General features: G+C 30.5%; 1 protein-coding gene across 1 annotated transcript in view; it reads right to left on the bottom strand.

Annotated features, from left to right (window-relative positions):
- The window catches only part of LOC127699203 (glutaminyl-peptide cyclotransferase-like), a 45,006-nt gene extending 31,898 nt beyond the window's left edge, over positions 1 to 13,108 (bottom strand). Inside the window, exon 1 of the mRNA XM_052202970.1 lies at positions 12,974 to 13,108. Within this exon, the coding sequence (XP_052058930.1) occupies positions 12,974 to 13,021 (48 nt within the window). The 5' untranslated portion in view covers positions 13,022 to 13,108. The remainder of the gene's footprint in view (positions 1 to 12,973) is intronic.
- Positions 13,109 to 13,706: the final 598 nt, after the last annotated feature.

Genomic DNA, 13,706 nt, shown 5'->3' with positions numbered 1-13,706 from the left:
ATTTGATTAATTTCTTTCTAGCATAAGCTAATGTCATTTTTGCTTAAACAAAAAAGGGATTAAGAGTCCAAAAGTGTAGGAGTGTTTTATCCTTTCAAAAAAATCTTTCTTTTCTGGTACAAACTTTGATCTTTTCATGAAAAAGAGGGATTAATTATTGACATTTGAGGACATGTTAATTTGTGGGAGTCAATTGTTATTCTTTTCTAACAAAAATACAGTTTTTTCGTACTTGTTGATTGATGTTATGAATCTAATTCTATGTTATTGTATGTATTAACACGTCAACGCATCAAACAAAATTTTCTGGTACATGTACAACCTTTAAAAGTAGACAGAAAATATATTTTCCAAAGCATAGATATAAATATTATGTATATATATATATATATTAGTCTGCAATTTGATAAAAGTTGCTAATTGTTTTTCCTTGCTACATTAAGTACATCCTACACAGCTAATTTTTATTCCAAAGAAACAGACATTGCATGTGAAGAAAACACAAAAATAAACTGCAGTCTACAGAATAATTTATTAGGTGCCACCAGAACATTATAAGTCATTAAAAGAAGAGACTAACCAAATACAGTTTCACATGTTGATTGAAGGATGAAAATATCAATTCATTAAATGTACTAATGGCAAGTCAAAAAGAGGCTGAAGGTACCAATTGGAAAAACTCATTAGATAAAGACAGACCAACAAAATCATGGCAAAAAAAGGAAAACAATGAAATGACAAACATCAGTATACAAAACATTACAAAGAAAACTAAATACTGAGCAACACAAAGGCCACCAAAGAGTGGGGGTAAACCCAGGTGCTCAGGAAGGATTAGCCATTAGCCATTCCTGCTTCAAAGCAATCAAATTCTCATAACAACTAAGTAGTTTTAACTAACATGATTTTTCTTTAATACCATTAATTCAATGCATAGTTAAAGATGGCTGCCATTACAGAAGAAAACTTGACAAAGGACTCATTATTCTAAGTGCTTGTTTTTTGCAGTGTTCAGTTTTCCCCCTAAATAATTTGATTTCAATACTCAATAAAATTTACAAAAGGTTGTATGGTTTCCATATCAATCTGCCTATGTAATAAAGGTTAAGATCTTCTCATTTCAAGAATCCACAAGTATTGGTTATTTTTGATTTTAATGTATTGCTGTGCGAAGTCTAGCTGTCCTATTAACCAACTTTTTTTTATGAACTTATAAACTGGTTGGACACAATTTTCAGGGTTAGTAACACTAACTGCCCATGAAATTCATATTTATCTGTCTGGATTTGTTTATTAGAACACCTTTTTCACTTAGATCTGAATCAAATGTTATGTCACGTAAAAGCAACAATCGCACTTTCCTTTGCATTCTAAATTTAAAAGAAAGAACAACAAGTATTAAAGTCCTCCCACACTAATAGGAATATTGCCTTTCATAAATGGCACATTTTAAGCTAGGGGCTCTAAATCTCATAACTGTCATTCTATAAAATGTTCCATTCAAACAGTGGGATAATCAATTTTAATGACATTGTCAGCTTGAAGATTACCTTAATTTCACTCTGCAGTTTGCAATTTTAAAGCATTGACATTAACCTTTAGGATTACAACTGGTCACGATGAAGTGGAAGATTACACTAGTAAGGAAGTGGAAGATTACACATAGGAATTCATTGAATTGATTTACAATGAGAAAGGGTTATGGCACTCTATCATTTGCAATCGAAAGCAATTAGTTTTATTTTATTTCTAAAACTGTTTCTAATCAACTTTTCAATAATAATTAGATATTCTTATTGATACCATTGCCATTTCAACCACTTAGATATGAGCACTATAACTATGCCTAATGGTAAACTTCAATTTTATAGAAGTACTTTAATTACCTGTTTCAAAATAACTAAGGGTACCGTACTAGTAAACCATATGGACTCATCGACTCTTTGTTTCACTGTATCTACAGTATACACAAGGTGAATCAGTTAAACATCACTCTTTGTGAATTTTGGATGAATTTTTCACTCACCAGAAATAGCTGTAATACCACTTTAAACATTGTACATTTGTATACAGCATAGTCAAGATATTTTATAACGAATTCCTTTTTGTGTTGCTCAGTCTTTAGGTTTTCTATCTAGTGTTTTGTAGAGCTGTTTTTCTCTTTGTTGTCTTTCATTTTTGCAATGGTGTTGTCAGTTTTATTTTTACTTATGAGTTGTTTGAATGTCCCATTGTATCTTCAGCTTTTTTTTTTAGATTAAATAAATGGAGAATGTGTCCATCAGGGACACAGATGATATCCCCGCTTGCATATAACCTTATAAAGAGATATAACTAGAGAACTGTAAAAGTGACGCCTCCCAAATTCGAACTTGATCTGTGTTTCATGGTAATAAGCATTGTGTATACGTTTCATAACATTTGGTCAAGGGAAACCCATGTTAGAGAACAGAAACTTATTTCGGGACGTACCGACGGACGACATATCCAAAACGGACGTATCCAAAACGGACGTACGGATGGACAAGGGAAAACCTTAATTCTCCCTCCGCTATGGTGGGGGCATAAAAAGCACTAGACAAAGAACCAAAACATGTGTTCTTAAACATTTTCTGCAAAATGTATACGGTTTCCCGTGTTATTCTAGAAGCCTATAGATATTTAGAACCATTGTTGAGTTCTTCCTGCACAAAGTTATGAGGCAGTCCTTACTCTTTTTTGTAATTTGTACGCTTAAGGTGAGCAAATGCACATATTTGAAACTAGATATTTTAAACTTCTTTAATATAACTTAATATAAGATAAATAGTAGGTAAAACTCTTTATTATAAGCATATAACTCTGAGGTGAGATTAACCTTTAATTCTTAGCCAATTTATATTTTCCCTGGCCTGTTAATTATTTTTTATAACTAAGGTTTGGATAACTTAACCTCAATATCATCATTGGTCAAACATCAAATTGTTTGCTTTCCTTTCTATAGTGTGATGTCATGAAAATCAGTGACCAAGTCTTCAGACATATAGAAATAACACTATCTTTATGTTTAAAATTGAAAAAAAAGATAAATTTTGCCCTTATATGGTCTAAATGTACTTGTAGTTTTAAAATCACTAGAGAAACAGATTCCACCACAACAAATTTTAAATTTGAAAATTGAACTATCTTCAGAGAAGAGAAGAAAAATTGTATCGCTGTAACTTTTGATGCCGATGTAGACTCAGTACATCTCTAATTCTGTATGAATCTACATGTATGCTGATCTGACCAGTTTGATAAATTTTGATATACCTCCATCACTTTTATTAAATTTGTCTTAATAAATGTAATTTCCTAACATATCCATTCAGAACATTGCACTTGGCATTTTCCATTAAAACAATAGAGGCACAGATTCTACCATTTTACCATGTTGACTACAATATTCTTCAAGTCTCAATAGTTTCAAGTTTAAAATGAATTATAAAGTTTGAAAATTAAACTATATGGATGGATATATCCTAATCAATGGTACGACGTAGAGGCTTAAGATTATATGTTTATTGTTTGTGCTCAAAATATCTGGATCCAATAACAGTTTGTGACAGTATTTCAGAAATGATACAGAACAGAATCAAATAGTATGTACTTCACATTTAATAAAACTAGAGGCTCCTTGTATCATTGATCACCTGGCATTTTTGCATAGGACAATTGATACAATGCAACAAGAATATTTGTGGTGATTTGAACCTGTGTTGACCTAAATATGTACAATGTATTGCAGATCATTTTGGTTAGACCAAGTTTCTGTAAACAGTAGTTCATGTAGTTTAAAATGAGCAGAGATGGAAAAAATGGTCAAAAAAGTCCTGTAAGGAGTCATTGGATGATTTCATTCATATTGATTCATTTCATAAATTGATTGACAGGTTGGTGTTGAACGCCACTTTCAGTATTATTGTGCTACTTCATGGTGGTCAGTTTTTATTGGTGGAGGAAGCCGGAGTGCCCTGAGAGAACCACCAACCTTTGGATAGAAAACTGACAATCCATGTCAATTCAAGATTGGAGCCGAGCGCACCTGCCACATGCGGGATTCGAACTCACAACCTCAATGTTAACAGGCTAGTGGTACAGTAGTTAGACTACTTAGACCACTCGGCCTATTAATCTGCTTTATTAGAAGATCATGTGTTGCTGATCATTTTTCCTATTCACAGTTTTAGTCAGTACATGAACATGTATTTGACAAATACTATTTGTTTAACTACATATAGTTTGCTGATTATCTTTGTTTTTTAAATTGGGGTCAAAACTCTATTTGGCATTAAAATTAGAAAGATCATATCATAGGGAACATGTGTACTAAGTTTCAAGTTGATTGGACTTCAACTTCATCAGAAACTACCTTGACCAAAAACTTTAATAACCTGAAGCGGGACAGACTGACAGACAGACGAACGGACGGACGGATGAACTGATGGACAAACGGACGCAGACCGAAAAAATAATGCCCCTAGATGGGGCATAAAAAAAATGATTAAAATTTTTATTCAAGGGCAATAACTCCAATGACGATTTTGACTAAGTTGTAAGTTTTTTAAATGTGATTATTGGTAGTGAAAAGATACTGTAAATTTTCTCTTATTTATACAATAATAAGGTGGTGATGTATGACTGTCATTTATGAAACAACTATCCACTAGACAGGAAGAAGTTTTTTGCTTAACAATTGTTGCCCTTTTTGCCCTCAATTGTAGACATCCTCTGTGACACAAAAACACCGGAAGACTTCACAATACAGTTACTTCTTACTCCATTTAATCAATACCTGAAATTTTCTTCCACAAGTTTCAAAATGAGATTAACTTACATTACTGAACATGTAAGACTGTCATGTGTATTGATAAATGAACATAAAAGTAACATGTACATTACCTACTAATATCAATCAATCTTATAGGTATATACAATCCAGTGACTAATGTATAAACAATCTAATTAAGCGTAATTTGTTATATCATTCAATTTACATGAACCATTACAGTTCTAGTTTTATCAAGGATATTTATCCAACAAAATTTATAAATAAAATCATCAATTTTGTAAACCAGATGGACATTTTGTCTCCAAAAAATCTAATCTGTGATGCTCAAATTCAAAAAGTAAAAAAGGCCAAATGAAGTACAAAGTTGGATAACATTGAGAACCCAAAATTCCGAAAGATAAAACATTTAGTTTAACAGAAATGAAAAGCTAATAAATCTCTCTATTTGCATAAAACAATACAGGTATGTTTATACACCCTGCAGACTCATCTGTCAGGGACTGATTTGAGAGGTGACCTTATATTCCACGCATCTTTAATCATCTATGTTATAATAATTGTATAATAATTGTAGTTATATAGCAAACACTTGTAAAGATGATAAAAAGATGAAAAAAAGGTGTTCCGAGCTAGTTAAATAATAAATAACAAGCCTAAATTATGTAACAAAAGATACCTGAGGGTTTGAAGTGACAACATTATTTTTACACAAGCTATTAAATGTACTATTAAAATCAAAACAATGTTTGGGACTTAGGTGAGCACAACATAAGGAAATTATGTCTTAAAATTTATCGCTATTCTGTGTATTCTTCCTTTGATCTTTATTTGCGATATTTTTTCATATCACACAACTCGCTTGAGATAGAGAATTATCGTCAGAAACTAGGGGCGCATGCAATGTTGTCAATGTAAACATCAAGGACGTCATAGGCAAAATACCGATAAACAGATTATCAATGGTCTTTCAAACTCAAGGATGTTTCTCGGCCAAATCTCATCTCAGGGCCCCTCGATGAGATTGTAGCTGAGAAACACTCTCTCGTTTGAAAAACCATCGATAATCTATAAATCCAGTTGTTAAAAGGGGGAGATTATCAGAAGATTTTATTCTTGAGGATCCTTCAAAGAACATGTATCAGAATGACTGATACACCCATAAGGGTGCTAGCCTGATTTGGTGTATCTAATTTACACCAAGATATTATGGTTGAAGAAAAAGGATAGATTTCAATAATTAAGGAGGAGGGGTTTTTTTTATCTTATTTTATGGTATATCATGATAAATGCAGGATATCCAATTACATAGAACATGTAGAATGGCATCTTAGCATAAAATAAATATATATACTGCAGCTGTGCTATTTGCGCAAATAGCATTGACCGTATAATCATTTGAGATATACTGTCACTGACCGTATATCGTCTTGTCTATGATGTTGACAATGGGTTTCCGTAGAGTTTTATTTATGACATCTTTAAAAGGTACAGGTTTGCGGAATTTTCACGTCGTTCGCTCCAAATTAAAAAAATGATGGTTTTTACCCTAAATATTTCATTTGGAACAGGAGTTGCAGTATATAAAGAATAACCATACATTGTCTCGAAATATAAATTTTATTTGTACTCGCTTTCTACCTGTTTCTTAAGCCTTGTACAAATAAAATTTATATTTTCAAGACAATGTATGGTTATTCTATATTCCTATATGTATTGTAGGTGATGGAATGCCACTCTAATAGGCTAGTAAACAGAGATGCAGTACTCCGATAATCTGTGTAACGATCCATTTTTACATGTCACTTTTTCCTGCTTATAAACTATGCAATTTCTTTTATTGTTAGTGAATCATATTCCATAAATAGGAATTAAAACATTAAGAACGTCTAAATGTACACACACGTCTAAATGTACACACAATTATTACATAATATCTAAATCAAATCTCAATTTAGCAGCTGAACTGAAAATCAAATTTCCACAATATGTCAAATTCCGTATGATAATATAAAAACCCTTATAAATCAAACAGATTTACAGTTACATATCAACTTAGTGATATATATCCCACAATATCAAGAACTTTTAAATGAGTGTCTGGATGGGGTTTACAGAATCATCAGGAATAATGGGTCACACAAAGAGAAAAATGGGTCACACAAAGAGAAAAATGGGTCACACTAAGAGAAAAACTGTGACACACTAAGAGAAAAATGGGTCACACTAAGAGAAAAATGGGTCACACAAAGAGAAAAATGGGTCACACTAAGAGAAAAATGAGTCCAAATACAAAGCAAAAGAAATAATGGGGTGCTAAAATATAAAGAATAGAGAATAACAGGCAAAAATTCAAGAATTTTAGACACTTCACATCATACTAAGTCCTTTTATTCACAAATATAGAAATTGAGATACATATTTCATTAACTCACAAACTGAAAAAAAAGTGTGAATGGCTTTAATGTAGAGTTTGTGAGTCAGCAGCAAAGTTAACACATCAATTACTTTAAAGGGGCACTAGCTGTCAAATTTATGTTCACTGATTTGACTCAAATTCTCATATTTGATTAATAACATACTAAAACGTATATCCAAATTACAATAAGTCTGAAATAAACAGTTAACACTGCATGTACTCGATAATATATATCAGAATTTCGTGTGTATTTTAGTCTAAGACGCCATCTAAATAACTTTCGAGATGACCACTGGAGACTGCTGATTGTCATATAACCCAATATAGACATAAACATAAATATAAATAACTAGCGACCTCGTGTAATTGAATTTTTCTAGGTCTGTTTGATTTCATGTTAAAGGTTAAATAAAAAGTTAATAATCGTTTTTACCTGTATAAGAATGAGTTTTGGTGGATCGAATCAGTCAACGAAATGGTTTACCTTTGTTTCACTTTCAATGTTGACATTCTTTTCCTTTTAATGGCTGGCCACGATTTATACATGAGGAACCAATATTTAGCTATTGGGTTAAATTGAAGGTCACATGAATAGGGATTCAATGAGGTCGAATTATTCACTTGCAAGTGAATAATTCATCAGCAATGTTTCTTTGCTTATTTTGACAAAATTGAACCAAATTGGTTGCTAAAAACGAATTATTATTTCAACATTTCACTTATATTAATGATTGAACCAAACAAAATCTTATTCTATTTTTTCATATCTCATAGCTGGTGTCCCTTTAAGAAAACTGTATTTAATCATTATACTTCTTAACCCAAACATTTTTTACATTTCTTTCAATTTCATTTTTCTAAGAGCCCCAGTATTCCCTATGAATATAGCACAGTAAAATGGACTTAAGTGTTTACATAGGTTACAAAAATAGCTTTGGCAGCATGGCCTATTGCTGTGTAAACCAAGGGAAAAATTCTGACTAAAAACATTTAAGCATTTGTAAATATATACATATATATATATATATATGCAAATCAAACAAGAATTATTCATTAATTGAAGTTAAAATAAGAGGGTTATATACTTGTTAAACTGAGGAAAATATAGTCTTTGAAAAATAAAATTTCATTTTTCAAATTGATAAAACACATAAAAGCCATGGTACAAGGTAATGCTGGAAAGAAAGGCAATATGTAACAAAATATATACTTATCATTAGTAATATACCCCTAAAGGTGTTATCATGATGAGATGTACTATAAATCAAGAAAATTTTGCTTGCGATATTTTTGACAACTGACAAAAATGTTTAACTATTTCAGTAGCTGTTTCATACAAATAATGCTATCAAAGCTTAAAATGCCAGTTTTTATTTTTGCAACATCTTTCCCGTTGAGTGTGGCATTTTTTGCAATAATGATAGAATCTTGAAAATTTCTGAATCTACAGTCTAATTACTCCATAATACTAGGTTTATTCAAAATTATGATGTATTTCAATCATTTAAGAAGAGGTTCTGCTACAGCAATTTGATAGTTTTATGGTAAAAGCATGATAAATGCAGGATATTCAATAACATTTAACGGCATTATGGTGTAAATAACCATACACAGTGAAAGTGTTAAATAAAATTATTCGAACTTCATAACCAAAGTCAGCTATCATCTTGCTGACTATCATTTTCATAGAAACACAAAATCAATAGCGTTATTTTTTTAAGCTAAGCTAGTAAAAAGAATTCTCTGTCAACTGAAGACACCTAACACGATTAAAACACCATTATCCCCTCATCAAATCTTGATGAGTTGTAAACAATTGGTAATGACAAAACCCTGCATTTGTTCCTATAAAATAATCCTTAACGAAAATGTTGAATAAGGAATATGGATTGTTTCATATGCAAAAACATGAATGTAATTTACGGCCAATGACAGTCTAAGCTACAAGCGTTAATATCAATTATTTTCAAATCAAAGACAGGATATGATTATTTTTCTAGTTACAGTTAATTATCAAAGATGCTGTTAATGAAAACTGGATTGGAAACTAATTAATTTTTTCCTGACCTATAAATGATCAATACCAGTAAAAGATAAGAACTGAACTGACATGAGACGAAATTTATTTCTTATCTCTGAAACCTAATCAGGAACTCCTAATCAGGTAGTATCGGACATGACTTGTCTTTTACAGTATATTTATTTCTCTTGTTTTTTAATCATCCTTGATGGGAAATGTGATGCAGTAAACAGATAGTAACAATTAGACTTTAATTCTCCTATCTTACACATTACAGAGGTGTTTTATCGTGGGAATATAAAATCCATATTTCTCTATATATTTTACAGTATTGGGGAAATGCTATGGTAAATAGAGAAGTTTTTGTGGTTGTTTTATTTTCCAGTGACATTTTATTAATGAAAAGCAAATAGTATGAAATTAAACACAAAATATATTGTGCTTGACAAATTTTAACAAATGCTGAATTATACCATTGGATCTGGTATCTGAATTTTAGCAAATGTAAAAATTCACATGTACAAAAATCCGGAGTACAAGATAGCACTGAACAAAATTTCACTTGGTTTAAATTTTTGTCTGACAACATTTTACGGTATCAAATGCTTTTATTTCTTCAGCTTTATCAATAATACATGAGGGTCTGGAAGCTGGGGTTAACAGAAAAGAAAATAATGGACAAAAAGCACAGAATAAACAAAAAAATATTTATAGAAACAAATAGACAGTCTTTCAGAGCAAAATACTCTCCAAAGTCAATAACTCAAAAGCTTGGATTAATATAGATCATAAGCAAAAATAGTTAAACACTATAGACCAAAGAAAAATATATGTGTGTTTAGGGGAAGTTACTTGGGATTTTGTTTTATTTTGATCAATTTTCATACCTTCATGACTTTTAGTATGAGAAAACCTGTAGTTCCATATCACAATTTACTAAAAGCCAGTAGCAACTGAATGGTAGGTACTTCAAGGAATAATAAATAGCATAGGTAGTGAAATCTTAAACAAAAATCCTTATAGGAGTTTTGGCCTTACAATGTATATAGCAGCTGGGAACAAAATAATGCCCCTAACATTCTGTAATTGTTTTTCTGAAGCTATGAATTCAGTAAATGAATAATTATTTGTTTCTTCATCATGTTTATAAATGTTAATCTGTGATCATTTGTCTACTCCATATACTCTACATCATAGTGAAATAGCCATATTGAAATGAGATCCTATTAACAATAGGATCTCATTTCAATATGAAAGTTACACCATTTGATAATTGAGCTATCAAATGGTGTAACTTACAGGTTTTGAAATTAGATAAGAGAATATAGAGATTTTGTTAAACCATGTAAACTTATGCCTACTTTTAACCTTTTATAAAGATAAATATATATATATATAAATCACAATTCAGCAATAATTCTAAAATTAACTGCACGTTTTTTAATACATGTCTAACAAAAACAGGAAGTATGCAAGCTTAATCCGACACTTGATTATATTCCATATGTATCATTTAGCTTTTTTTATAAGAAATTATGCTTAGTATTTATAAAAATAACAAGATGTGGTATAATTGCCAGCGAGGCAACTCTACACAAGAGACCAAATGACACAGAAATTAACAACTATAGGTACTGTAAGGCCTTCAACAATGAATAAAACCCATACCGCATAGTCAGCTATAAAAGGCCCTGAAATGACAAATGTAAAACAATTCAAACGAGAAAACTAACAGCCTAATTAATGTACAAAATAATGAAAGAAAAACAAATATGATACCCAAAAACAAACGACAAGCACTGAATTACAGGCTCCTGACTTAGTACATTTTGTATATTGTAATGTTATATCTGTATTGCCATAACTATTTATTGTACTTTAATGTCTTCCTGCAAATAAATATTATTTAAATTATTTATAAAAAAATTAATACTTAAACTGCATGCTTAAAAGTAAAATAATGTCAAAATTTCAAAAGAAAAAGAGCATTTTTTAAAAGTGTATATTTTGCTTTAAAATTAACATTCTGATTATATTGCAACAACCTAACTATTAGTCTTAATATTGTATAATGAGTTTCTGAATATAAGATATAATGACAAAAACAATAGTTTTAAAAAATCTAATTAAAAAGTAATGCTTTCAATCTGATATTTCACTACCACATTTATATGTTAAGTAATAAAAACACCTCGACAGGTAATAAACAAAAAATTGATAGAATAATGTTTGCTTTACACCACCATAGCACAAAATGGCTAAATCACAGCGATATTTCCCTCAAGAAAAAACTGCATACTCTCCATGATTATTGACCTGTCTTAAATGACAATTGTTTTGAATGATTAAATTGAACTGTACTGTACATGCTGTATAGATATAATGCCTATAGGCTAAAGCATTATGACCATTTATTGTTCATTTATAATAAAACATTACTGTCAGTCAACGACTGTTATTGGTAATCAATTCATTTCAAAAATTATTTTCTTTTTGCCTTGGACAATTTCATGTACCTTTCAACTCTCTGAAGATTGGCAAACCTTTGCAATTATTCAAATGATAGATAAAAAGATTTTTATATATCTAGATTTACACAAAGTATTCCTATGAGTTACCATGAAAGAAAACTTTAAAATGAGTTGTACAAATAGAAAAGATCATCAGAAATTTAAAAGCAACAGATACAAATTAAGCCTTTGCATTTTAACAACAGTTTTATTTCACTTTTGTACCCATCATGGAACATTCATAATGCTTAATTGCTGCAAATGAATTAAAAATACTAAAAAGTAGTCCAGTGTCACTTATATGGCTTTATATGATAAATTGCTTTTTTTTCACTTTACCATGCTGGGTATATATCCTTAAAATAAATATGTGTGTTTCCACTTGTAAATGTCCTTAAGATAATTATATATCTAAAATAACATTCTACAAATTCACTGAAATATATTACATTATGTCATTAAAAATATAGATTTGGAGAACATCCTTCATGTCCTTAGTGCATGGACATAAGTATTTGTCACAAACAAATTTTTGCTATAAATATTTCATATATTTATTCTTATTTTTAACCCAAAAAAAATGGAAGTGTTTAATTCAAGGTTGGATTTTTACAAAAATAATGTTGAAAGACACAGAATTATTAGGGGTAATATTGTTTCATTGATCATAAATGAAAATACAATCATAGGGACAATTGTCTTCAGGTCAGAAAAGGCCTGATCTGTAGATATACAAGTCCATATGAAAATGCTTCACCAGAAACTAATATAAACCTAATAATAATATAGTGTTTCTTGAAGTCTATGATTTAGTATAAATTAACTTAGAATAACATTTTGAAAATTGTGGTTTTATATGAAATACATAAATAGTGAAAACTGAAGTGAGAATATTCATGTACATATAAATACATATACCTTTTAAATAGCAAAAACAGCTCTGAAATCTTGACATTATTAGTAAATAAGTAAAGTGACAAGTTTGTCCATTTTCTTGGCATTGTACATCGGGGATATTTTTTATGACAAGCCACTAACAATGACACAAAGTATTTAATGTCACTAAATTAGAGTGTTTTCTTTTCTTTTTCAAAACAAATTTATCCGTGTTGATAGAATATGTCGTTGACTGTTCGATGACGTGACACGTACCCTTTCTTAACAGCTTTGTTATTGCACAATTATGTACAAGCAAACACAAAAAGTAAAATACTTACAATTGAGAAATAAAAGAACACAAATATTCCTGCTTGTATCTTCAGCATGCTTCTTTATCGATCTGTTGTAGTTGACTGTCATCTAAGCCAAACCCTCCAACATATTTGTACTTTCACAATGTGATAAGCGTAGAAAAGTACCGAATGTCCTTTAATTTGATTGGTCTTTGAATTTCTATAAATAACTCATCAGCCTTTTTTTATTTTGATGTATCTTATTGGTTTTATGGGAATAAACGTAGTTTATATCGTTAGTTTATATGCTAATTCAATTTTTGACAAATAAACAGCACGAAAAAATGCAAAAGAGTAAAAAGGGGAGGGGGCGGTGTGAATATCCTTTAAGAGCATTTGGGGAAGAGAAACGAACCCACTCATATATATTGAATTAAGTTTTGCGAAAATTGTGATAAAACATAAGATTATAAATAGCTAAGTTGGTTGACTTAACTACATCAGGGCTAAGACTGACTGATTTTATAATAACTTAAAGGCTATGAAAACCTATTATAAACGTAGAATGGATTATATATATATGCATGCTGTTTAAGTAGTATCTGATATATTCCTCTGATTTTACATAATGTCACAGTTTGCATCATACCCTAAAACCTGGGACTATTATACTAACTATTAGTATAACAGTCCCAGCTAAAACCCATTCTCTATATAATGCAGAACTGAGCTTGGGAAGGTGATATATCTTTAATTGTAATAAACTACAATTATGGCT

Source organism: Mytilus californianus, unplaced genomic scaffold (genome assembly GCF_021869535.1).
Source record: "Mytilus californianus isolate M0D057914Y unplaced genomic scaffold, xbMytCali1.0.p SCAF_4, whole genome shotgun sequence".
Classification (NCBI taxonomy): Eukaryota; Metazoa; Mollusca; class Bivalvia; order Mytilida; family Mytilidae; genus Mytilus; species Mytilus californianus.
The sequence above is the reverse complement of the archived record's forward strand: the minus strand, read 5'-3'. Positions and strand labels throughout refer to the sequence as shown.